The sequence below is a fragment of the Fundulus heteroclitus genome, chromosome 2, assembly GCF_011125445.2.
Source record: "Fundulus heteroclitus isolate FHET01 chromosome 2, MU-UCD_Fhet_4.1, whole genome shotgun sequence".
Lineage (NCBI taxonomy): Eukaryota > Metazoa > Chordata > Actinopteri > Cyprinodontiformes > Fundulidae > Fundulus > Fundulus heteroclitus.
Window position 1 is genome coordinate 23575921 of NC_046362.1, and position 27438 is coordinate 23603358.

The 27438-nt window shown below is 40.2% G+C and overlaps 2 protein-coding genes across 4 annotated transcripts in view; one reads left to right on the forward strand and one right to left on the reverse strand.

Annotated features, from left to right (window-relative positions):
* The window catches only part of furinb (furin (paired basic amino acid cleaving enzyme) b), a 182075-nt gene extending 169815 nt beyond the window's left edge, over positions 1-12260 (reverse strand). Inside the window, exon 1 of one of the 2 annotated variants that reach the window (XM_012853286.3) lies at positions 11722-12260. The gene's annotated coding sequence lies outside the window, so the exon portion shown is untranslated. Of the gene's footprint in view, positions 1-11379; positions 11556-11721 lie in introns of those variants that run through there. The other variant, XM_021311003.2, reaches the window with a different exon arrangement.
* Positions 12261-13236: 976 nt separating this feature from the next.
* On the forward strand, positions 13237-27395 carry accs (1-aminocyclopropane-1-carboxylate synthase homolog (Arabidopsis)(non-functional)). Of its 2 annotated transcripts, XM_012853284.3 has the most exons (16): positions 13237-13553; positions 13641-14311; positions 15183-15919; positions 16005-16064; positions 16568-16638; positions 16763-16832; positions 19285-19351; positions 21126-21223; positions 21377-21454; positions 21585-21685; positions 22029-22118; positions 22211-22256; positions 22383-22524; positions 24633-24775; positions 24909-25062; positions 26553-27395. In XM_012853284.3, exons 2-16 carry the CDS (start codon positions 13672-13674, stop codon positions 26969-26971), a joined length of 2916 nt encoding a protein of 971 aa, XP_012708738.2. In that variant the 5' UTR covers positions 13237-13553; positions 13641-13671; the 3' UTR covers positions 26972-27395. The 2 variants fall into 2 exon arrangements, with proteins under 2 accessions (XP_012708738.2, XP_036007175.1); XM_036151282.1 differs by having other exon boundaries at positions 13237-14311.
* The last annotated feature ends 43 nt before the right edge of the window (positions 27396-27438 follow it).

Here is a 27438-nt window from a genome sequence, read left to right on the forward strand (position 1 = left end):
TGTGTCTGGGGAGGTGTGTGTTTGTGTAAGACACATGATCTGAATGTCTGAGAACAGTGGGATGATTGACACTTTTAAGGTCTATTTTCTGCAATAAGCTCTATAATTTAAAACATAGGCCTGTAATAATACATATATTCTTATGTTAGTATTAGCTGTAATTGTACGGGGATTCAGCGGGTTTCTTCATTGGGTTGGATCCGTTGTGATAGGGGAGAGGACAGCCTCTCCTACCTTATACTCCTACTAATACTGCTTTCTTTCCGCTCATTTTGAGACCTCTACATTTCTACCAATGTTTAAGCTGCTATATGCTAGGCTTCTCGATTGAAGCAGGTTGAAATTAAGCTCCTGGGACGTCGTCATCTTCCAAAATGATTAGTATTGCAGTTGTTGCCATTGTAATGTACACTCTTCCTGTCCGACCAGCTGGGAAAATATGACGTCATTTGAGAAATGCCCCATTGATGCCAACGTCACTCTCGTCAGATGGATGTCATTCTGCCGACCTCCACACGACTCCACACAGCCATCTGAAATCGCTGGCATTGGGAGGGATTTCGATACCACATAAAATGGATGAGCCAATAAGGATCGCTGAATGGGATTTTCGTAAATGTGACGTAAGAGAGAAGCAACTGTTTGGATTCAGACAACAATGGCGGCTCACAGCGAGAATGCAAAGGTGATCATATGTCCCTGAGTGCCTGTTTTGGATGACCTGTCCCCACCAAAAGCTGACCCCGGAAATGACACCCGATTTCAGCATGCCATAATGGAGTAAAAAGGTTTGACAGAGCAAGGGGTATTTACCCGGTCCTGCCGCTTTCCCGACGTAGCAGAAGAGCTGAGCCGAACTCGCCTTCACTGGCCTGTTGGTATTGCAGATCGGGCAAAACAAACCAAACCCCCGAAAGAGACTCTGTGCCCACCCACTTAGCGAAATTAGAGACGTCCCCGGTTTTTCTTAGAAATCTGGTCATCTGGTAACATGGAAGCTGATATTTCAGCAGTGTTGTCCAATCACCCTAATATTAATTATTTAAAAGAACACCAGGAACGGCTTTGAAGGCTTTTGTTAGTGGAAATGATGATTTTGGTTTCGATGTTGGTTTTGATGCGAGTGGGTGAAGTAGCACGTCAGTAAACATGACGGCACAAGTGGTTTATCCAATCATATGCAAGGATTTTTTATAAGGCCCCCCTTCTGAAATACATCTCCAATGGAGCGATTCCAGATGGATGTTTGGAGCTCTGCAGAACATTGACACAGCATTTAATGCAAAAAGGGCCCCGAGCAAGTATTGAGTGACAATACTGCAAAGTACATGCACATACGGTTTACATAACATGACATTTGTGATTACAAATCCCTGATTGTTTGTCTTGTGTAATTTTCACAATTTTTAATTAACACATTTAGTGGTTTTCCATTAGCTGTGAGCGGAAGTAATCAACAGCAGTAGTCCCTTGAAATGCATAAATGCGTAATAAATCTATAAAATATGAGTTTTGATTTTTTAACTTAAAATAAATTACATTTTTATGGTTTTCTAATTTATTGAGGTGCACTTTTATTTGCCACTTTTACCTTGTCATGCTGGAAACACCAACCCCAAATTGCTGCTGTATGGTTGGGCAATGTTACTCTTGGTGGATGTTTTGACATTCATTCACTGCAATATTTTCAGGCAAAAATGAAAGGCGAACTCACGTGTACGAGTGGTCCCAGGATGTGGCCAGCATGACTCAGAACTTATGGTAGTGTCATGTTTTTCTCTTTCAACAGTCCTTCTTTAGATGCCCAGTCTGAATGGGGCTTCTCTGAAAAATTACTTTACCCTAGTGCTCTACATTTAGATCCTGATACTTCAGAACATGTGTGTTTTTTAATGTTTTTTTTATGTAAAGAAGTGGGCTGTTTGCTGGCCTTCAGCAGGTCAGAGTCTAAATCTTTCTGTTTAATTTTGTGCCTAAAAACACTCACACATGCTTGCTGCCATTCCGAAGCAAGCTCTACACTTGCACAACAAGCAACAGGATACCATGGATGAATCCACTTAAGGAGACAGTGCTGGCATTTACTGGATTTTCTTGCGCCCCCTAAAGCTTTTTGTACAGGAATTAAACCCTCCTTCAAGTTCTTGACGATTCAATGAATGGCTTTTTTTAGGTACAATCTTACTTGCAGCAGTATTCTTGCATGTGAAGGCTTTTTTGATGTAAAGTGGTGATGACAGCACATGTTTCCTTGGAGATAACCACGGTTGACAAAAGAAGAATGGTTTCAAGCACCACTTCCATTTAAAGCTTTAAGCTTTTCTAATGCAGTCAGAATGACAGAGTGCATGAGCTGCCATGCCCTCATTAGCACTGAGCTAACAATAACAGCATTGGCAAGATTTTAGCAGGTTGTTCTGTAGCAGGGCTTTAAGAAAGTGTAAATTGAGTCTAATTTAATTTATTTACTTGATTAACTGTTATTAAGTTTACACTGACTTACATTTAATCTTATAATGTTTAATAGCAACACACAATCACCACAAATTGGCACCATAAAAACTGAAGCAGTGGTTTGTGGAAGAACGTTTGATTGTGACTTATTATTTGTGATGTGTCAGTAGTAGTGATGTATAGTTAGGTGCCTAATAAATCTAACCCTCATGGCAGGTGTAGATTTAAAATAAAATTTTTGTTGAACCAAAAATAATCTAAAGAGATAACAAAACAATGCAAAATGAGTATCAATTTAGAAAATAAAGTGAATCTATTTTTATTTCCTGTTCTGTAAAAACAAAACATCAAAAATTATTTATACTCTACTCCAATCAATATACCAACCTTTAATAACGATAAAGCAATTGAAACCTTCCTAATAATTGCTGAACAGGATTCTGTAGGGCTCCCCTGACACTTGAAACCCTTGCTGGGCCACTCTTAAATACTAATAATAATTCCAGTCAGAAGAAACATGTTGGTAAAATTATAAGATTTATTTAAACCTAAATCGTCCATGGTTGTGAATAACTTAACTTTAATCCCTTAAAGGTGTATAGCCACGTTATTTCCTTTTTTTCTTTTTTTTTCATACCTCAGTAGCTCACTCTGGTTGCTTACAAAGTTTTTATGAAAGATTATCATGTCCTGCTGGTGTATTAGTTGTTATTTTGGAGTTCAATGCCTTGTTTTTGCTCAATTTGTTAGTTAATAAAGCATTTCGTGTTTATTTATGATTTCAACGGAAGTACGTACTGCGCATGCGCCACAGGGGTTAAAACAAGGAAGCAGCTAACAGCTATGAGCAACTCCCAGCGAAACAATGATGAATGGTCCAGGATCTAGTGGGAAAAGAAACGCAAAACGCAAAAAAATATTCCAAGATGGAAAAGACTGGAATACAACTGGGAATACAGTATGATCGTTGGTGTTCACTGAAACGGACGCTAAACCTGCCAATTGCTCAGATGTGACCGCAGAGTTGATTGAAGTGAGTAAACGTTCTGATATGAGGCTGTTAAAGTTTTTGCAGATTGGTTTATTTAATTAATAACGGTTAGTCTTTGATCACGCTGAGCGGCCGCTTTATTGTGAGGCATTGCATGGGGTCAGGCTTAGGCCAGCATTATTTATAATTGATTCATAAATTAAGCAAACCGGCATTATGATAGTTCTGCGATACTGCCGCTAAATGTCTCCACGTCTGTTTATATTTCTTCAGCGCTCTCGAGAGCAAATTATCTTTCATCTCAAAACACTATTGAGATGGAGGCTACATGTATATAACCTTATTTATCATGATAAAATGGTTTTCCGTCTTTTTTATTAGCATATAACGTGACGAAATACCTTTAATATACTGGAGTCTACAACCTCAGTCAACAACACAGTTCAACATTATTATATGGTCACTCTTAAACTCTTATGTTTAGTTGTTGAGCTAAGTTTATATATGAAGCACTTTTGAGCAACAAGACGATTTAAAGTGCTGTACACACAAACTCACACAAATGAGTCTAAATCTACACGCCAGACCTCTAGGACACTGGAAATCTATGTATGCCAGTAAAGCCTAATTGGTGCATCTTTCATTATTAAAGACGTAATCACAATGAACTGCTGTGAAGCTAATTTGGGGCCGTGTGCCATGCATGCACGCTCAGCAGACTATAATATATTTGGCCGGTTGCGTGCACTGTCAACGCTCTTAAATGGGGCAATAAGTAAGATATTTACTGTAAAATCAACCTAAATCATTCTTATTTGTCACTAGGGATGGAAGTAACATTCCCTATAAACAATCGGTCCTCTCCATCAACAAGTCTTAGTCATGTTTTTCTCCTTTCAAACCTTGAGGTACGGTCCAGAACTACTTAGGTTCAGAGTGTAGCCCGTGTTTACTTCCTGGTCCCTGAGCCAATCATATTAGAGCTCCCGGGGTTCCCAAAGTAGAGCACAGCATTAGGTACTTTATTCTGGCAAAACAGCAGCAGGCTGCAAACATGGAAGCCAGTAAGAGAAGCGGACCAGAAATAGAACAGAATACAACATCATATACCTATCCAGTGTAAGTAAAAATTTGGTGCAACAACACACCGTTTAAAAACGGCATATTACTGTATTAAGGTGCACCGGATTATAAACCGCACAGTGAATTATCGTGTCTTTATGCATCTTTGTCCACATATAAAGTGCACTGGATTATAAGGTGCACTAAATATTCTTCCCAAGTGTGTAATATCCCTTTGCCCCTTCATGTACACAGCTCTCTCTGTGGGGAGGACAGAGTGGGGAGACTACACTGCCCTGTTTCTAACATAAGGCCAAAATAAACTTTTATTGTGAATTAACTTACTAGGTTTATTGTTGCTAGCGCGTACTCCGGGTGCAGGCTGCCTAAAGGCTCCCACATATTCAGGCATACTGTGTGCATACTGTGAGCTGTGACTCTCAAGGATGTTTTACCCTTCACAGTCGAGCGCACTGTTGCCTACATTTCTTGTGGCAAATTCCTACAATTTCCATACTTTCTGCCAGTGGGACGAAGTGATGGAATGAATGGTAAAACGTGTGATTAGCTAGCTGAGCACCTAGAGACGTTTCTTTTCCAGCAGGCTCCCACCGCAAATCTGTCAGTGAGAACAGAGAGAGACTGTGATGCCGTACGAAAAATGCAGCAGATTGTTGTGATTGGCAAGCTGTTGTACCGATTTTAGCCACAAGGTGTCAATATCACTTATAGCTCCTTTAATGCGTATACAGTGAACATATATTCAGAGGCTAAGTTGCTAAAGCTTAAGTAAACTGGTGGGCCCATTGTTATGATGGAAAAGAATGAAAAGCTAAAAATGTGATAATCAAGATCATGATCACAATATTCTGCAGTAATATCACAACTACAGGCTTTCCGCATTTCGTTAAGCCCCATAGAAGTTTTTTGAAGGCTTTTGTTAGTGGAAATGATGATCTTGGTTTTGATGGTTTTGATGCGAGTGGGTGAAGTAGCACATCGGTAAAGATGACGGCACAGTGGTTTATACAATCATATGCAACAATGATTTTAATGTTCACATTTACATCTTCACAGATTAAACATTAACAGTCAAACAATTACAGACTGATTGACACTGATGGCAGTTTTAGCACAAAACATATTTCCAGGTGGCAAGAATATAGGAGCCTTTTTCTATTTATTAGGGCCAATTGCATTCCCATTTAACAATTATTAATTTGTATTATTTTAAATTGGATTTTGCTCTGGATTTCCTTTACAGTTTTACCAGTTGCGGTCATTTTGTAGCAAAATCTACTAGAAAGTGTCTTCAATTGCTGTTTTTCCAACCAGCTATTTTCGCTGGCAGTGATTTTCTATCTTTTTATTGTTTACTGTGCTCTCTGTCGCTGGGTTTTCATCAGAGACACACATTTTAGGTTTATTTATACTGTTTTATCTTGCTTCTGATTGTTTCACCTTAATTTCCTCTCCTATTCTTAGTGTCTTGATGGAGAATTAGTTCCGCCAGCCACAAAATAAACACACAAAAATGTGTATTGTTTTTCTTGAATTTGACAACAAAATAAAACATTGAACTCATCTGAATGGAAACTCTGAATTGTTAATAGCTTATTAATTTTGATAGACTTACAGTAATATTTGTTTGACAGTGATCAAAGGAAATACAGAAAATATTAACTACCCCTGAGAAAGCAAAGTGCCAGTTGCCAAGCTTTAGAAAAACACCCTGATTGTTAAGCTCCATTACACAGAGCCTGCAATGTCACCATCCCATATAAGCATTACTGAAATGCATATTATTGTAAAGCAAAGCTGAAAAACACATTAGTAAATGACACAAATGACAGAAAGTCATCTTTTTTTGTAAATACCAAGAAACTGTCCTTTGATCATACAATAAAATGGTAATGCTATAGTGGATTCCAAAAAGGATGTTGGCTGCATTTCTGTTTTATCCAGCTCCCTCTGCAGTTTTGCCCCCTTTAGTAAAGATGTGTATAAAAGCCTTAAAATAAACAATTGTTATAGAGGCGTCGTAATCCTCAAGGGGAAACTATTTGCTGCAGTTCTCTAAGTTAAGGGGGATTTATTTTCCCTCCCTTGCCTCCCTCCTTGAGGAGTTGCTTAATTCCTCTGACATGGACAAGTTCAGGTAAGAATTATCGTGTAGCCCTTGTCACACTTAAATATTTTAGGGCATCAAACTAATTAAGATATCAGACGAAGATAACCCAAATAAAGACAAGATGCTGTTTGAAGATTCATTAATTAAGGAAAAAAGTTGCCCATAACAGCATTGTCCTCTGTGAAAGAATAATGCTGAAGAAGATTTGAAGGTCAGGGGCATCTGGCTTACATGCAAAGTCTATGGAGGATGCACATCTAGCATTGAGAAGACCTGCAGCGCATTTTTCCCGTTGAGAGACTTCGTTGAGAGACTTCGTTATGAGACGTAGTGGCGTATTTTCCAACATAATGGAAGGGCCAGTGTAATCCGGGAAATCGGTAATGGAGGACAAACTCATTGTCGCTGTTTGTGCCTATCCAATTACCTATGATCAGTTGAACTATTTCCTCGCATTTGAGGAAAAAAACAGGCTAGTTCCTCCCAACGCACATCAGACGGGTCTGTCCACACTTTGCTCAGAGCCTCAAAAACAGCTAAATGCTAATAAACCTTAACTGCTAACCTTGCCTGCAAGCTGAATTCTCGTGGGAATCCATCTCGTCTCACTTCCGCCTCAACCGTTTAACAAGCGGCCCAGCACGAGTCGGCCAATCAAGTTGCAGTAATTTTAGTTTAAGGCAGGACATACAGCTGTGATGAAGGCAAGAGCTGCTGAGCCCACAGCTAAACCAAAATAAACAAGGCAGCGCAGGAGGACGCAGGTCAAACGGTTTTGTCAGAATCCACAATTTCATCTTTGAAATAAGAACAGAGAGAAGCGCTCTATGTACTTTTGGATGGCAAAGATGTTTGTATCTGCTTATGACACTTGCATTGGATATCATGATAAGCAAAAACGAAACTTTGATAGGCGGGGACTAGGTGTCGCGTCGCCCAATCAGACCGAAAAAGTCTGCTCAATGCCCCTCCTTGCCCCGAACAGATTCGATGGAAACAGGCCCAGATTGAAAAGTGTAGAACTAAACAGAGTTCTACACATTATCAATCTGGCTTGCCAGGTTATTTATGAGCATAAGCAACTTGTTTAAAGTCATGTCTTAAGTCCTAACTTTGACTAGGCCACTTCCGTTATTTTATTAAGTCTTCAGAGCTGGACTCTATTGTGTGCTTAGAATTTTCTTCCTGCTCTAAATTCTTCACGCCGAATATTTTCTCTCAGGATTTTCTGCTAGAGAGCAGAATTCATGTTAACAGTGTACTGCAAGTCGTCCAGGTCCTTAAACAGCAAAGCAGCACCACACAATCACACAATATATTACTGAAACGACACACATATCCCAAAAACAGTAATTTTTCCAGTAGAAAACCAAGATGATTTTTGGTAATTGTCAGATAGGCCTTTGCGTTGTCTTTGCTCAGCAGAGGCTTTCCCCTAAAACTCTCGCATGCATGTCATGTTTGTCCAGTATCTTTGTTATTGTCAAATCAAGATCACTGACCTTAACGGAGTAAAGTCAGGCCTGCAATGTTTTAGACATTTTCTTCTGGGAACTTTTTTGACTTCCTGGATGATTTGTCAATGGACTTGAGGAGCCGGCTACTACTGGAAATGTTTTAAAATGTTAAAATTATTCGTCCATTTATGCAGTTGATAATGGTTCTCGCTGTGGTTAAGCATTAGAAATTGCTTTGTGACCCTTTCCAGTTGATGAAAGCCAATTTTTTTCTCTCATCCCGCCTTGACTATCTTTAGAACAGGGCATAATGTGTTGCTGTGTTAGATGCTTTCACCTACTTCATGTTGACGCAAAGGTCATGTTAGGATGATTGGAAATCAAGCCGAGAACATTTGGTAATTCTCAGGTAGTTCATAATCTGTTTCAAAGACAGCATTTCCCCCCCACTTATGGTCAGACTAGTGTGGATCGTTTAGGATCGTTTTCTTTGATATTAAAATGTGTTGATTGATGAACGAAGACTATTGATTTTTACAATCAGGTAATATCTTTTTCTCACAGTGCTTTAAGAATAGCATGTAAGAGAAAAAAGCCGCTATGTAATTTAATCCATACATATTTTTACACAATGAGTAAATGTAATCAAATTAGCTGTGGGATTTATTTATTTTTTAGCGTGAGATATGCAAAATATTAAAGAATACTTACAAACTTCTTTGAGTCTATTTACCATGGCCTCAAATACAGTAATTATGGATGGTGCTGTAATTACAAATTTGGTATTTATAACTGAAAAGGGGTGAGTGAATGACGTGGAATCGTTGCCAAGATAAAATGCAAACCATAACAATTTATCTCACTAATACACTCTTTTTTTTCTTCACTCTGCACATTTGATTTTCCTTTCACACAAAAAAAATGTTTAACCATCAGTTGATCGTCCTAATGTTCCCATGAGCGTGCTTCATCCCACAAAGGGCATGGGCGTTCAGTCAACTTTCCCTGCATTAGTGCTAGCCAAGAGATGTGATTTCAAACCCTTCACGTCGATGCACAGATGATTTGCATTGGTAATGACAAGCACACGGAGCTGTGACAGACCATATGCAGCACTCCAGCTCTATTTCAGGCAGCCCTTCAGCCAAATCAACACCCACCATGTGCTCTGGCCTGCCCCCCTTTGCTGAAAAACCGAGGCTCGGCAAGCGAGATGCAGCATTTGTGAAGTGTCACTGGCAGCCAAGTTTCCTCTCCGGGGAGGGAAAGCTGATCAAAGTTAGGAGTGTGGTCGGAAAGAGGCAGCGCTGAGGCATGTCGTCGCTCCGTCGCGACAGCAGCACACAACTGGAGAGGAGAAGTGGGTGCACCACGAAGACCAAAACCAGATCCTTACTCCCACAAACTTACAGAACCGGAGAAGCCTGATGAAGTGCCGTGTGGGGCGTTGGCAGCGTGTCCAGGATAAGCAATCAATTGCGTAAATAATGCTCCATAGAGGGGACCAAACCAGTTTTCAACTGCAATCTGAATGTGGGCATTGCTCTCCGGCTTGACATTTTGCTCATTCACGTCATCCTTTGCCCCAGTTATAGATGAGTTATGCCACGGACCAGTTTGTTTTCACACTTCCTTCTCCCACACGGCAGCTCCACTTAACGTCTCTGTCTCTAGAAAAGTGGGCCCCAAAGCGGCGGCGGCGGCGGCCAGAGAATCATCAGTACAGTTCACCTTTTCGTGCTGATAAAACGGCAGAAGTTTCAGAGCTGAGGCCCGCTATAAAAAAACTCAACCGCAATCCCCGTTAATACCTTTGATCCTTGGCACAATGTAGGCTGAACAAAGACACGGAAAATAATATAAATAAATAAATAAATAAGAGCTTTACAGAGGTACTCTGATTTGGTGTGTAATCCGTCCGAGAATAATGCTCAAAGCCATGCTGGGGCTGGTGACCTTGATTTCCTCTCTCCGCTGATATCCCAGTGGAAATTAAAATAACAATCATGTTTTCCTTGGGGGCACAATCAGATGTATACTAAATCATTTCAGAATTGAGTGTGTGCCCCCCCCCCCCCCCCCAACACACATACACATTTGTTTGTTCAAACAGAGCACGCAGAGCTTATTTCCAAGTAGCAAGAAATATAGTGTTTAATGACAGTATGAAGAGGAATAGCATATAGCCAGGTCTAAACAATTCCAGCTTTGCCTGAGGAGAAGTACTAAATGAGATTTATCACAGCATTTCACACCTTACACTGATGGAAGGAGCTACTCGATGCAGGTTTTAGCTGCAAGGCTTAAGTTTAAAAACAGGAGCAATAAAGGTTTTGGTTAATTGGATGTTCTCACCAAAAAACCAGCACGCATGCTCTGTTCCTTCTGCACTAATCAAAAATGCTGTGCCATAAATTTTCTTTTCACCATGAAAAAACTATAGAAGAACATATAGGATAAGCACGTCTAAAACTTTACTCAGTTGGAAGGAGGTAGAATATTTGTTGAAAAAAGTTGCAATTTTTAAACCATATTGATCAAACGTTTACTAGAAAATTTTGTTGTTTCTCTGTTTGTAATTTTTAAAATACATTCTGATTAGGTTTTAATGTTTAAAACAATAACATCAACATTGCAGGCGAAGAAAAAAAAAAAAAACGAGAAACTGACATCTTCCCCCCACAATCCTAGACAGGTACCAACATCCTGAGACCATCGCATACTTTGAATGTAGGGGGTTGTTGCTCCTGTACAGAGAGAAGTTGTTTTTCCACCACAAAGCAAATATGAACAAGAGCCTAAAATATGAAAACATCTATATGAAATGTTGATGGGTTTGGATGAGAATAAGAATCTTTTTTTAAATATGTTTTTATGTACTCAATGTCTGAAGCACACTTATTCCTGTTATCTATGGATAGTGACATCACAGGATTCAATATCTAAATAAATGTGAGCTGAGATGTAGATGATTTTCAGTTCTCTTTCGGGGGTTTTGCCGGTGATTTTATGCTTGTATCAAATTGTAAGTAAAAAGATAATCACAGAAAATAAGATCACAGAATCATATACTGTCAACCTCTGAGGGGAAAAAAAGAAGAAATTTCAGGTAACTTGAATTGATTTTTCACTTTCTGATGAAAATCTTAATGACAAAATAAAATCCTAACAACAAAAGCAGCTAAACAGGCAGACAGCATGTGTACAAGACAACGAGGAGGGAAGAAAACAGAGCAAACAAATATTTAAATCACAGCAATTTTTTTCACTGATAAATATCTTACCAAAAGAGAACTTCCTGAAAAAGGCGCCACAAATCAAAGCTGGAGATGTTCGTATCATATACAGGTTTAAAAAATAAAAAAAGTCCACCTATACTGCCTTTAAAAAGTCTATAGTAGCCAGTGTTTCAGACTGGGGGGAAAAACCCACCTGACTGGGAGGACTGGTGAAGGCTGCTGGCACAGATCGTGCAACGCTTTCTGCAAATATTCCCATTGTGTTCCCTCCCACTCTGCCTCAATTCCCCTCTCTGCTTATGACCCGCCGCACGCGTGGATTTCACACGCGCACACACACAAAATAGTAAAACAAAACAAAAAATGCAAAAAAGTCAAAACAATTACCTCAGAAAGTCAGAGAACATCCATAAGGATCGAGCCGTCATGCTTCCCTCACCGTCCTCTTCTTCTCCTCCGCCTCCTCGCTCTCCAAGCGGAGACTCCCCTCCGTCTTTCTTTCTTCCGTGCGCTAACTACCCAACTTTACATTCATTCCCTTCACTTGCGTCGGGAAATTATTTTTAATGCTACCCGCACGCACCCATTCTCCCCCAAGAAGTCAATTAAACTCCCTTCTTGCTTGTCATTCGCAACTTAACGGCACCATGGTTATATATTTTAAGAATTAACTTCAACCGTCGCTTTCGGGTTGATAAAAGCTTTCATGCAACACAATGACTTGTTTTTTATTTCTTTTTCTGTCGGATGTGTTAAGCGAGTATAAATATTATGAAACCACAAATTACGGGTGAAAATAAGACTCCGTGCCGATACGGTGTAGCGGTTCACTATTGGATGAAGATGACAACAAACTGCCCCAAACCTCCTTTTTCCAGGAAATACGTCACGTTTAGAGACAAGTGGATTGTCGTGTGCGCTTGATTTGTATCATATTGCCGGATCACAGGGGCGGCTATAATAGCTCTCGCCATTAAAATCTCGTCGCTTGCTCACCGTGGATGCATTGCCCGGTGAAAACGATGCATCAGTGGGTCCGCCATATTGTGAGTGGCAAGATCGCCCTGTAATCCTTTTTAGGTCTTCTTAAACTGGGGTTTCCGAGGGGGAAAAAGCACTATAAAGTTTATTTTTCATACTTTACGCACATTTTGAGGAATACCTTTTCTGTTTAAAATATATATTTTAGGATCCGTTATGTTTGAGACAAAACTAACAATATCTTGAAATCTAAATAAAATATGTAATACAGCTTGACTTAATCTTCTTCTGAAAATATATCAGACTGTTGTAATATCCTGTTTTAGATGACAAACTTCATGTAGACCCTTTAAACGTAGTATCTTGTGCAGTTATCTGCAAAAATGCCACTCACAGGATGGGAGTGACGTTCACGTACAATATGAACAATTAAGCTTTGTCTTCCCTTTCATGCTTTTTGGTACTCAAGTAAAACTGACTTTCATTTACTGCTACTGTTTACATTATCGACTCAACATTTTGAGCAGGTGAGAAAACGAATCAAAAAATCTCTACTGTAAAACAAATGAACAATGCGTATCAAGGAATAGAAAACATAAAATACTAAAACATTTTGGGTTATGTTACAGCGGATTTTTCTCCCTGAGGATTTTCTCCATTTTAAGGTTTTTGATCAATTCGGTGCTACGCCTATAATAAAAACACACGCCCTTATTCGCAGCGCGACGGGTTTATGTGCTGTGTGTTACTGCCATCTTGCGGTTGAACATTGCAACTACACCGGAGGAGCAGAACTGCACACCGTACGGTAGAGGGGGCCATAACTCAGCGCTCTCACTGTCTCTGAGCCGAATAGTCATGTGTGTGTGTGTGTATCTACCGGGTTACAGCCTGGTACGAGTGAAACACAGCCCGCTTACAGCGGCTCCCGGCAGTTAACACGAGCCAAAGTTATCCCGGAATAAGGACAGCACGCATGTGCCGTCAACCCGGATGCAGATAATTCCGTGCGTGTCCTTTATTGCCCATTTGAGCCAAGTTATGACAAGCTTGTGACAGAATGAGTAAGAATTGTACATTTTGGCATGAAAATACAAAGCCGTGCCGTTCAGAACCGGGTCAATGAAGCCGTGTTTCAACATCAGATGGTCAGCGCCGCAACAATGTGTTTCCGAGGGGGGGCTGCACTTTTGACTTGAGGCGAGGGAGCAAACGTGGTTACGGCGCAGTTATACGCGGTGAGAAGAATAACTGAACTTTACCAACAATGCCGTTCAAATCAACGATGCAGTCAAAGTTAACACAGGCCATCTCCCGTGTCGCAGAGTACGCGCTACCGTAAACTTAGATGCAATTATGGATTTCCGCGCCAGGCGGTACGAAAGAGGCAGCAACTGGACCGACCCGGAGATCGTGGAGCTGCTGCAGCTCTGGTCCGACGAGTCGGTGCAGATCGAGCTGGAGAGCTCCCTGCGCAACCAGCGCGTGTTCGACCGCATCGCGCACGTCCTGCGCGAAAAGGGCATCCACCGCTCGGGCGACCAGTGCAGGGAGAAGATCAAGAAGATGAAGCTGGAGTACAGGCGCATCAAAGACAACCACAAGATGAGGACTTGGAAGTTCTATGACGTGATGGACAGAGTGCTGGCGAACCGCCCGGCCGTCAGCTACTCCTCCTTGGGAGGGGCTGTCGTGGCCCAGCAGGTGTTCCAGGGCTCAGGTGGGCCTGAGGCATATCTGCAGGGAGTCCCAGTCGGAGCGTTTGGCCCTTCCTCCTCAGGTGGCTTTCTGTTCGGACAGCCACCAAAAGCTGGAGATCCTCTGGACATCAAGTGCGAGGATGCCGAGGAGAGCATGCTGAACTCTGGCGTTGCACCGCCTGAGATGTACTACGGCTCTGGGGATGACCAGGAAACAGATGGGCAGTCTCTACTGGAAGCAGAGGACGCGCTGGGACAAGCTGAAGCCTCGGCTAATGCAAGACTTTCACCCTCAGGCAAATACAAACCAATATTATCTCCCCCTGTTACAAAAAATAAATAGGCATGTTACAGATGTGGACAAAAATGTTGGCATCCCTCAGACAGCTGCATAAGAAGCCTTAAAATGAATGCATCTTTTGTTGCAGTAGCATAATCTCACACCAACACCTGGAAAAAAAAATCATTTTTCATTTCAGTACAGTGTTCTGTACCCATTTTTCAAAGCATAATTTTATGCATCAAAGTGAAAAGCTATCCAAACCGACGTGGCTTTATGAGGAAAGTATTAAAAATATAAGACCACCATTGTCTCGTCAATGCTGAGGCAATGCTTTTTCTCAAAAGTCATCAACATGTCTTTTGGCAAATTGGCTTTTCACCTGTGATTTTTCACAACAAAACTCCCCCATGAGTTCCGCTTTGGCCCAGTCTCTCTCATTGCTGAATCATGTCCACCGACTTTGTGGCAAGTAAGGGCCTGCACTGCTTTAGATGTTGCTCTAGGTTCATATGTGACGTCCTGAACGAGTCGATGCCCTGAGAGCAGTTTCTGTTACCACTCCTGGAAGGATTCATTAAAATACCGCTCCCTGTATTCTCCCTTTACGCATAGGGCCTGTTCCTCATTTATTGATGAATGATCAGAAGTTCACAACTCTGATTGACTTAAAAAAAAATAAAGTGTAACATTATTAGCATTTAGTTTAAAGAGATTTTTATTGATACTAATTTTCCCTCCACTAAATAATGGTTCTCAAATGAAAGGTTGGATAAAGCCGATAATACTGTGAGATTCTTCTACTGCAATTAAATACTATTTTTTTTTTGTTACACATCTTTTCCATGTTACTAATAGAAAGTAATTTCATATGTTCATATTTTTAGATTTTAGTGACATGAACGCTCCTGGCGCCGCCGCATCTGCCACTCACGTTGGTCCTGTGTTGCAAGAAACATCTGAGCAGGCCAGCAGCGAGGCTCCTGGTGGCTCGGCCTCCGTCAAGCAGAGGAAGCGCAGACGGGGCGGCAGGGCGTCCGCTGGCAGGTCGGGTGGTCGGGATTGCCTGGACAAAGCGCTGGTCAGCTTCCTGAACTGGCAGCGGTCTGCGGAGGAGCGCCTCCTCTCCCTGGAGGAGGCCCGGCTGGAGAGAGAGTTCAAGGCTGAGGAGCGCAGGGAGCAGAGGGAGGAGAGGAGGGCAGAGAAGGAGCGGCAGCACGAGCTCCACCTGTTCAGCATGCTCACGGGGGCGCTGTTCGCCACCAGACAGGGGGCCCCCGCTGCCGCGCCGTCCGATCGGCCTGTCTCACCTCCGGCTCATCTGTCAGCTCCTCCGGTGGCCACGGCCGGCCCCGCTGTCGCGTCGTCTTTACCTCAGCCTCGTCCAGAAGCAGCCACGGCGCAGGCCGTCCCCACTCGGGAGACGAAAAAGCCCCAGCCCGCGTCTGTCAAGACCTGCCAAGTGTCACAGGGTGTTTCGGCGACACTGAGAGGTGCAGAGGCTCCTGGCCACAGCGCGTACCTGTCCAGCCGTGGTAACAGCATCCGACAGCATCAAGGCATTCTCCAGGAGGGCTTTATCCAGTATGCGATGGACAAACATCACCAAACGGACAATCCGGCTGTAAGTGGGCGTCATGGCCGTGAAGACAAACCGGAACCATTAATAATAATTCTGCTGCTGTTTTCTTTTCTTTTTTTTTCTCCAGGGTATAATCAACTTGGGAACCAGCGAGAACAAACTGTGCTATGATCTCCTTCATGAGAGAGTAAGCTCCATACACGACGACGTGATGCAGGAAACCTAAAGAGAGATACGGAGGAGCAATTTTTTATTTTTATTTTGCAAAATAAATTCCCCAATGGAATCCATCATTTATATTTGTTGCAAAAATAAACTGACGTCACACTGATGCTGAGAGGAACATTTGAGAAACTTGTTCCAGGGACGTTAGAAGAAGCTTTAAATGTTCTCTACAAAGCCTCCTCTGCCTCATTGTCCGCAAAATAATGTTTTCCACCAAATGATAACCAGTAAAGCTTTTCAAAAACAGAATAACATAATAATTTACAAGTATCTGCTTACATATTACATCATTTATGAAATGTTGAATCAACACCCATGGCTGCAGTAACAGAGACGCTAAATGTTCGAGCTCCACCACATACGCGTCTTTCTGTGATTTGATTCTCCGTTACTTGTACATGTTTAATTATTCCAACTGCATTCAGCGATTTAGTCATTCAGCTTCATTTTGCTTTTCTGCGACAGCTGACCAAGCCTGACATGCTGCACGTCGAGCCGTCCTTGTTGCAGTATTCATGCTGGACCGGGCACGCTTTGTAAGATATTTCAGAGCGCCTACCCTTTCGTTTCTTAAATCAACATCTTAGTGAAGTTTTATTTTATGAATATTGGCAGAAATAATTACTTTCTGACTGTCTTTCAATCATGCCTTCCTTTTAGCCTCAGAGACGAAGTTGCAAAGTTCCTGTCTCACTACTGCTGCTCACCCAAGCCTCTCAGTGCTGAAAATGTGAGTACAGCTTCAATGTTCTTGTTAGAGTCTGATATCGGACAATGATAGCGGCTAAAAGAGCCCAAAAAGCAAGACATGGTGCCCGTCGAGTACAGAAGTTCAAGAACAGATGAGAAACAACATTTCTTTGACTTAATGACTCCAGCAAACCACAGTGAGGGTCATTATCCACAAATGAAGAAAACATGGAACAGGGCCAAACATTTTAATGGGTAATAAAAGAACACAGAACAAAATCTACGTTTCAGTGAGCCTCACGTCCCTTAGTTAAGGTCAGTGTTCATTATTCAACAACGTGAGAAAGGGCAAAATGGCATCTGTGGGCGAGTTCTAAGAGGTTAAAACCACTGCTGTCCTATAAGAACTTAACAGCCTTTCTCACATTTGCCAAAAGACATCTTTATTATCCCCAAGACCTATGAGAGAAATATTCCTTGTGCTGGCATGGCAATTACATCTGGCATAAACTAACACACCATTTCAGGAGCAGAACGCTACACCGGCAGGCTAACATGATGGTGGTCGCGTGATGATCTGGGGCTGCTTTGCTCGCTGCTTCAGCACTTGGATGATTTGCCATAGTAAACGGCACAAAAAACAAACAAAAGAAAAATATCTAGCCACCATTGGATGACCTCAAGCTCAAACATGTGTGGTTTATGCAGTAGGCCAATGATCCAAGGCAGCCAGCTCTAAAACAATAAAGTAAAGGTTTTGGTCCACACAATGTATCTAACAGCTGTCATGGATATGTTCAGGGAAGGCTGTCTGAAAGATTTAAAAATGCATGTATGGAAATACCTGACTTTGTCAGGTACAGATTTTGGAAATGACAGCCTGGCGTAAGTCTGGCTAAGGCTAGTTACTTCACTCATTCATGTCATGAAAGGCTGCATGGTTGCAGAGCTGTAAGCACTGTTGCCTTGCACCAAGAAGTTCCCCATCCCCCCTCACCCTGCTCTGCCTTGTGAAGTGTTGCACAGACCATTTGGAACCATTCAGGACCAAAACCAGCTAAGGTCTCCACATAGGCTGGACCACAAAACTTTTTAAAAGGTCTTTGTATGCAGTAGCATTAAGCCCCACCCTCTTCAAAATTCCCCTATTCTTTGATTGGACACCGCAGCACCCCACTCTTAGGCAGGAACCGTTGTTCTTATGCCAGTGCATTTGACACTTCATATGTGGTGATAGAAGTTTTGGAACTTCTCAAATTGCTGTTCAACATTTTCAAATCAATCCTCTTTTTGAATTGTTTCAGTTCATTTTTTTTATACACACACCTCTCTTTATGTGCTGCCACAGCCTTTTTATCTGGTTGATGTCTGGACTCTTACTGGGCCATAATGCTACTTTGTGAGTCTTTCAGCCATCCATTACAGATGCACTTCTGTCTTAGCCCAGTTATTTTGAAAAAAAAAAAAAAAAAAAAACCCCAAAAAAAAAAAAAAAAAAAAAAAAAAACGAAAAACCCAATATGAGCCAACCTTCACATTTTGCACAGATGGGCCCACATTTGACTTGAGATCACTTTGGTACACAGAGGAGTTCACAGTCGACTCAGTGACAACAAAGCACAAAGATAATGTGTTTGAAAAAAAAAAAAAATATATATATATATATATATAGTGCATGGTATTGCAAACTGCTTTACAGAAAATGCAGACTTATAAATTGACTGAAAAAATGACACTTTTTAACAACAGTAAAACTCAGACTTTGGATGTAAACAAATGAGGATATACCAATCCAAAATAAACAGAAGGGCTGTTAAAAAAAATTAATTAATAAGATTTAAGCTCTTGACTTAACTGAAAAGCTTTAGGAAATGTAACTGTACGTTTTTTAAAAAGACATCAGTTTTTAATTCAATTTTTGTTTTCTTACATTTTCAGGTAGTTGGTTCCAGAGCTTAGGAGCAAAGAAACTAAACTCTGGCAGGGTTAGCTTCTTAACCTTTGTGGGTGAAATACCAGACTGAAAAATTAAAATATGTACACCATTATAGTTTATGTGTAAAGAAAGCTTTTTTCATATTAGTAGTTGACAGACAGAGAATTATCAAGTTTTGGAATAACTTCAACATAAAACGTTTTACAAAGAATAATAATTTTGAAATCCTTAAACATTGAAACAGACAATTTTTTTTTATTTTGAGTATGTTTTCTTTAATCATAATAAAAAATTGTATGTATCAAAAACAGCTTCATACAGTTATTATTTTTCAACAAACACCTTATTGCACAGTACAGTATATTTACTTAATCAGACAGGGTCCCTCCGTTGCAACTATACACACAAAAATACTCCAAATTGCAATGTACTGAATTTCTACTTGAAAAAAAAAACTTCTGGTCTAGTACCTGAATGGGTTTGTCACATAGTTATCATTGCTGTTTGTTAAGTCTTAAATAGCACTGTGTTTTAATGTGTGTTTTCTTCCTTTCAGGTTGTGGTGATGAATGGCTGTGGTTCGCTCTTCTCATGTATCGCTGCCGCAATTTGTGATCCTGAAGGTGGGCTGAAAACGACATACTGAACAGATACAAATATCTCTTCAATAGACGTAAATGTGTTTTGCCTGTTTTGTACATAAAGCATAGCATTATATCAGAGGCACACCAAATTTAATAGAGTGCACTTATTCAATTAGCTCCACAAATTGCACATTTTTCAGTGCAAACACAGGTGTGACCTCTTTTTAGTTAATATCGACCTTCTTGTTAGGTTATATTTATCTTTTGCTGCCTTGCCACCCTTAGTCTTTTCAAAATAGTCTCTCTAGATATAATTTCTACTTCAGCAATAAAGATAAAAACTGACAATTTTACCATCATAGAAAACAGCTGATTTAAAAAAGGTTATTCACACAAATAAATAAGTATAAATCATATATGTCTGTGAATGTAAATTCAAAAACACCATAAGCTATGATAATGATATAAATGGCCATAGAAACCCTTAAAGATTTTTACCTTTGTCATGTTATAATTTGAGGTGATTGACCAAGTAGCACATAATTGTAAAGTAGAAGAAAAAGGATACACAGTTTGAATTTTTTTAAATTAAGTATTAAATAAATGTCTGAAAAATGTCCTGTGTGTTTTTACTGAGCATACTTTACACTGACACCCCTAAATGCAATGTTGAAAAAGTAGTAATAGGAGTCCACCTTTATGTAATTTAATGTTAGCATAAATGCAGCTATTCTGTGAAGGCCTCAGAGGTTTCATGATGGTCAAGGAACAGCTCAGACCAGTCAGGGATAAGTTAAAGGGGAGGTTAAAACAGGGTTAGTTATAAAACAATATCATAAGATTTAAGTATCTCACAGTGCTGATCATCCCATCATCTGAAATTTGTAAGAAACTGAGCTGAATATGAGCTGTAACCCTGCCAAGACATGGCCGCCCACCTAAACTGACTGGTAAGACAAAGAGTAAACAAACTCTTCAGGAGGACCAGGAACACAGGTCAGATATAGAGTCCTTTAGAAGTTTAAGCTCAAGTTAGGTTACAAAAAAAACATTCCAAGCTTTGAACATCTAATAGAGCACAGTTCAGTTTGTCATCTGAAATCAGAAAGAGGATGATACAAGTGCAACGTAACAAGACGTGGCCAAAACTGGCAGGCCAGGTAAGGACAGCAATCATCAGAGAAGGAAACGAGAGGCTCATGGTAACTCCAGAAGGGGTGAAGAGATTCACAGCTCAGGTGGAGGAATCTGTTGACATGACAGCTTTTCATTGCGTAAGCCTTTATGGTAAAGATGCGAAAAGAAACCCATTAGAAATGTCGCTCAGATTTCCCCACACGCCGCGCAGAGGACACAGTAAACACGTAGAAGAGGGTGCTCTGGTCCGATGACACCGATATCGAACGTTTGGGCTTATATGTAGAACGCTTTGTGTGACGGAAAAGTAACAATGCATTTTTGCGCTGACCAAATACATCCAGAGCTAAAACATAGTAGCTTAGATCAAAGGATATTCATGTGTAAGAATGGCCCAGTCAAAGTTCAGACCTGAAGAATCGGCAGCAGTTGAAGTTTGATGATGATGACAGACACTCTTCACCTGGTCTGACCGGGCTTGAGCTATTTTGCGAAGTAGAATTGGCTAAACATTCAGTCTACGTGTTCCACTAGCAAATACGAACCTAATGAAGCCCATTGGTAGTTGTGGCTGAAAAGTGGAAAAATGTGAAATGGTTCATGTGGTCAATAAGTCACTAGTATATAACGATTTGGCTTGTATTATAAATATATCCTGTGTGTTTCTGTGTTGCAGATGCCATCCTTATTCCTACTCCTTTCTATGGGGTTATAACTGAAGATGTGCATTTTTACAGTAATGTAAAACTCTTCCATGTCCCTCTCGATTGTGAGGTAGGGATATGGATATATTGTCGTTCAGGCTCTGTCCTTTTTAATTTAAAATATTGTGTCATTTCATGCTTACTTGCTGAAGGTTGTGGCTGTTTGGTTTAATTTTGATTTCTTTTTTTTTTTTTCTCTTTACTCATTATTGTTAATGTATAGGCTGACGGCAAAGACAGCAGGCCCTTTCACCTCACTGTAGGGAAACTAGAAGCAGGGCTGGAAAAGGCTAAGCAACAGGTAAGTCTTGGACAGGATCATCTCATAAATGCAAATTAGAAGAAAAAAAATAATGCAATGAATTGGGTATTTTTCTCATTAGCACTTTAAGGAAGTTTATATGTACTTAAAAGCTGCCCCTTTCTTTCAGGGCTGGAACATTCGAGCCCTTATTCTCATGAACCCTCACAATCCTCTGGCTGAGCTCTACACTCCAAAGGAAATGATCGCCTTCTTAGAGTTCGCCAAAAGGCATGTTTACCCCTTCCATTATCTATCGCTTTAGCCCACTCTAAATCCTCCTGCGCAGCTGTGATGCCGCTTCATTCAGTGTAATAGAATAACAAGTGTTTGTCACACAGTTTTATCGCCTCTTCTAACCATCAGCATATTGTCAAATACAGCCATGTGCCTAAGAGTCACAAGAGTAATTCCCCCTCGACGTGCAAAGCTGCTGTAGCCATAAATCTCAGGGCTTTTATGCTGACAGCAGACACTCCAGGAACCATTGTACATTTACGTTGCATTTTCTTTGTTGTTAATAGTGATTGAAAGCATAAACATTTTTTTTTTTTTTTGTGACATCTTTTTTTAGAAATCAACTGCATACCATTGTGGATGAGGTGTACATGCTGACGGTGTTCGATGAGTCCGTCACCTTTCACAGTGTCCTCAGCATGGAGAGGTTCTGCATGATTACTGTATTAGAACCTTAATCATCACAATTCTGGTTGAGCACATGCTCTTATCTCCCCTGTTGATCTGCCCTCGTTTCAGTTTGCCCGACCCACAGAGGACGCATGTGATGTGGGGGATGAGCAAGGTACATACAGTATGCTGCCAAGGACCGAGTTCTTCATTCCTGCTGACAGAACAGAATAACAATTGTTCTTCTGCGGGCATTTGGTCTCACAGCTTGTTGTTATTCTTTCTGTCTTCTCCTTTCTAGGACTTTGCAATGGCAGGAATCAGAATTGGTACTTTGTATACTGTGAATACAGATCTTGTGGAAGCTTTGGCTCAGCTGGGTTCGTTCCACGGTCTCCCTGGAACTTTGCAGCACCAGGTGGCTCAGCTGCTCCGGGATAGAGGTACGAGCCAAGATTCACTAGGGACTGCTCAAGCAATTATCTTTGACAATGATTTTCTCAATTCCTTCAAAACTGTGTTCTTATTTTCCTACAGAAATAGTTTTTTTTCCCATAGAGCAAATTTTTGTTAATGAAAGCTGTTTGGCAATTGAAATGGCAATGTTAACGTTAGTTATATAGAACTTTAAACACATTAAAGTTGCCCAAAACTACAGCACAGCAAAGGTTAGGCACAAAAAGTTATAAACAAAAACTTGAAAGAGCAATAAAGTGACAGAGTGAGAAGTGGATAGGATGAAACAATCAATGTAGTAAAAGTAAATACTCAAACAAAATAATATATCATAATATAAATAAATACGTATATAAATACATCAATAAATATACATAAAAGCATAGAATCAAGATATCAAGTCTCACTTAATTTCAATTCAATTTTATATACTTTTATTCTCCCCATGTGAAAACTTGTTTTGGGCAAGTGAAGCTGCACTAAAAGTAGATAGCCTACAGAAAAAAATAGTGCAATTTAACAATCAAATATGAACAGTAAAACATAAAATATAAAAGCTAATCAAATGTATCTATATCACTTATAAACAACAAATTAAGATTTAAAATTTCAAAACTATAAGGCAGTCTCCCATCCATATCAAACAGTGTTTTTTAAAGGTCAATCACAACAGTGCTGGAGACGTTTAGATAACTGTCTAACTATTCTTTAGCTTTTTCATTGACAAGGAGACAAAGTAATACAAAAAAAAAAATGACAACTTGCCAGCCTGTATCTTTTTCTTAAATCTATGCTCATAATGGAAGGCATGGGTTTGGTCAGCCAGGATTTCTGTTTTTTTTTTTTTTACATCAATCACCAGGTGGTGGTTCTCACACCAGTGTAAAAGATGAGTTCTGAACGATTGGATGAACTATTGGTATCTTTATGCCACTGGTGTGAGGGTTGCTGAAAATTTGAAGATAAATCTTTTAGAAAACATTCTCACAGAGTTGTTAGCTTAAAATGTAAAGTGCACTGGAGAACTGACTCAGCCCTGTCACACACCTGTGTTGGTGTTTTTTGGGTCAGACAGAGTGGTTAACTTGTTTAACTAGAACAGATGTGTACCATTTAATGTTGACAGGGTTCATGTTGATCATTTTCTGAATCAGTAAATGGGGTTGTAATGTACTGAAAGCTGAACTAAAACCAATAAAGACTAAACGGGCGAAGGCCTTGGGGTCCTCCACATGTTTCAGAGCTAAGTCAGTGAGGCTTTATCATCATCAGTACCTTTATTCTGACTGTTAAAGGGTCTAGCAATGGGTTGCTATCTGCTTTCACAATATATTTTTAGTATTTCATCTCTACAGAGGTAAGAGCTATAGGTCTATAGTCATTGCTTTTTGGAACACGAATAGAGGCAACAACTGCAAAGGTTCAGTCTCCTCTTTTTGGTTTATCTTTTGACACGTCTAAGCATCTGGTTGTTTGATTTCAGTGTTTTAGATCAAACTAAATGAATGGTTATTTGCAAACATGGAAAACTGGGTTCCACTCCATGTCATTATGTTAAGAGTCAAGGTCTCATGTTATCTAGTGGTGCTTAGGGAAGGATAGCCCATTTTGGGACTAATTCAAGAGTTGTCCAGCTTTTATGACTACAAAAAAATAAAAAAAATAATCATGAGCACCGGAGCTCCCAAGATCACAGTGAGGCAAATAAGTTTCCCCACACAGCATAAAAATAGTGAAAACATTTTTTGCTTTGGTTTTGAACTATGAATAAAGGAAGCAACATAGGGCCTAAAATGGTGCCTTGTGGGACTCCACATTTAAGTTGTGTAGCAGCTGAGCAATATTAATCAATGTTTGCTGAAAAACACCTGTCAGAAAAATAGGATAATCTTTGGTATGAAAACATCTAAAAGAAACAATGTAGCAGAGTTTTCCTATTAACAGTTGATTGAAGGTAATTTGAAACTTTAAAAATACACCACAAAATGTAACCTACCCACTCCTCTTTTATATTAATCAGAATTTCTGCTTCACATTTTATTGCAGAAACATTGGTAACTCAAACAGTACATGTTGGGCATTTGTATTTCCACAGAGTGGATCAACAACACATTTCTGCCTGAGAACCGACGCAGGCTAAAAAGTGCTCACAGTCTCCTAACCCAAGAGCTTCGAAGTATAGGCATCCCCTTCCTGGAAAGACCTGCTGCTCTGTACGTCTGGGCTGACCTTAGAAAGGTAAAAAAAAATATATTAAAGTTAATGTCAGTAAGGCGTTCTTCTCTGCAGATTCACGGTTTTTCTCAGTTTTAAAAAAACAGTGGGTGTAAAATGTTTTAAATATCAGTTCTGTGTTGTTTTGTTTTTAAAGTATCTGAATGAGTCGTCGTTTGAGCAAGAGTTGTCTCTGTGGAGGCGTTTTCTCAGACACAAAGTGTTGGTGAGCTGTGGTCAGGCGTTCTCATGCTCTACACCGGGATGGTTCCGGATTGTCTTTGCAGACCAGCATTCCCACCTTCAGCTCGGTCAGTCTAATGAGCTTTTTGTTTTCATTTCTTCTTATTGAATCACGACACCTTTATACCCTGCTTGTATATTACCTCTTTGCTTACTGCACTTTCATTGATACCGTGATTGGCTAAAACCAAACTACGGTAGGTGGGCACTGGGTGTCGCTTTGCCCAATTAGCTCGGAATGTTCTGCTCAATGTCCCTCCAAACGGATTTGATGGGAGTAGGCCCAGATAAATAATGTGTAGAAATAAACATGAACTAAACTTTATTTAAACATTATCGCTTAAACATTATAAGTCTGGCTGGCCAGATTAGACTTTTCTCTGTCCTGAAAATTTTATTCTGAACCTCCATTAAATTCTAAGTAAAGCTGAAACGGACTAAAAGACTCCCCCTGTTTATGAAGCAGCATATTATATTTCTCTATTACAGTAAGATGATGATACTTTTTTTAAAATGACTATGGTACAATGATATGTTGGTCAAAATATGTTGTCCAGTTACAGTCACAAATCAATGTATTTTTGCCGATTTTTTTCTAAATCTAAAAAAGTAGTGCCTATTTGTAAAGTGGAATATAAATGATATATGATTTAAAAAATATATGAAAATCATAAAATTGTGGCTTTTATTTGTCCTCAGACCCCTTATTCAATACATTAATGTATTGACAACTGCAGTCAATGTTTGTGGGACTTATCTCCACCAGCTTTGACCTGAAATTTTGCTCCCGTCTTTTCTGTAAGAAGAATTACTGAGACGCATTTATGAACAGCTATTGGATTTAGGTCTGAACTTTGACTAAAATAGGAATACACATTAATCTTAACCATTCCATTGTAGTTCCGTTGCAAGTTTTGGGTTGTGGCCAGCTGGGAGATAAACCCCCAACCCGGTCTCAAGTCTTTGTAGCCTCAAACAGGTTTTCTCCTAGGATTGACTTGTATTCTTCTCCATTCGTCATCCTATCAGCTCTGGCCAACTTTCCTGCCCCTGCTGAACACTGCTAACACTGTTAGCAGTGTTAGCAGTTTTAGCTTTGCATGCCGTTTTGCGTGAAGGCCAAAATGTTAAGTTTGTCATTTGACAAAATCCTTGACTGGATTTTCGCCTCCTTAGCCGTTTATCTCTGCAGCTCATCCAGAATTACCATCAGCCTCTTGGTAATTTCTGAAATTTATGCTCTACTTGCCCAGCTTGCCAGTGTAGGTGACTTCTGAGGGCAATTGGTTGCACTGGATTTTATTTTGGCATATCAAATTTGAAGGGAACTGAATATTTATGAAATATATTTCAATTTTCTTATTTACATTTGCTTCCTCTTCACAGATAAAACACTACTTTGTTGTGGTTTATCAAATAAAACCCCAATAAAATACAGTAAAATATGTGCTCGTGATGTATGTAAATATGGAAAAGTTTAAGGGGCATGAGCGATTTAGCAAGGCCCTGTACACTACAGCTCTTCAGCAGATTCTGATGACGTTTTGTCTCTTTTTAGGCCTTAAGCGAATTCAGGAGGCTTTGAAAGAAGCCGAAGACAAAAATACCAGCTCCGAAACACGCTCGATTAAAGGAACTGATGATGGGAGTAAGAAGCCAGTGAAAGAGGAGCGTGACGAGTCAGACAGCGCTGCCATTGTTAATTTAACATCCTCCCCTCAGAGCAAGTCGTCAGAGCAGCTGAAGGAGGGGGACAGCCCTGTTCCTGACACAGGCTCGCTTGGCGCAGAGGAGTTTGTTTTGCTGGACTGCCAAGCATCTAAGCCCGCAGAGAGTCTGGACTCACTTATTGGTACTCTCAGGCATCAGATTCGTTCGTCAGATTGGCTGGAGAAGAACACTCCAGTGCTGTCTCATGGGGAGGACCCAGAAATTCTTGATGTATTCAAGTCCCTGCTGCAAAGAGCCAAAAAGTAAGCTTAGGATAAACAGGCATGAATGCGGCTGCCAAAGATTTCAAAAGGGAGTGCTTATTTCTTCCTTCCTTCTACTTGTGTTTAGTATGAAAAGCTTGACAAAGACGTCTGACACTGAGTCATATCTGATGCTTGCCTCTCTGTGCATCAGCAGAGAATGAGATAAAAAGGAGAGGTGAAGAAAAATATTGAATTAAAGGCAAGGACAGACAAATGGAAAGCGACATATTTCAGTTTTCTGCATCTTGATGCCTTACTGTGAGATAGACTGTTTTTGTAAGCTATGGTGAGATCTTTTAATGTTTCAAATCCAAGTTTGTTTGTCAATCAAAAACAGCCAAGTTCTGCTCAAGTTCTATTCTTTTGCACCATTAAATGAATCAGAATGACTTATCACTGAACTGTGAATAAAGCATTAAATTGTGCCATTGGTTCTCTATCATTGCCATGTAGCTATACAAAAATACT

Excerpts from the sequence above, each read along its gene's own strand:
- accs (XM_036151282.1), top strand. The coding sequence starts at position 13,672 with ATGGATTTCCGCGCCAGGCGGTACGAAAGAGGCAGCAACTGGACCGAC. Across the intron at positions 16,065-16,567 it reads ATGATCTCCTTCATGAGAGA|CTGACCAAGCCTGACATGCT; the intron begins GTAAGCTCCATA and ends TTTCTGCGACAG. Across the intron at positions 21,224-21,376 it reads ATGTCCCTCTCGATTGTGAG|GCTGACGGCAAAGACAGCAG; the intron begins GTAGGGATATGG and ends GTTAATGTATAG.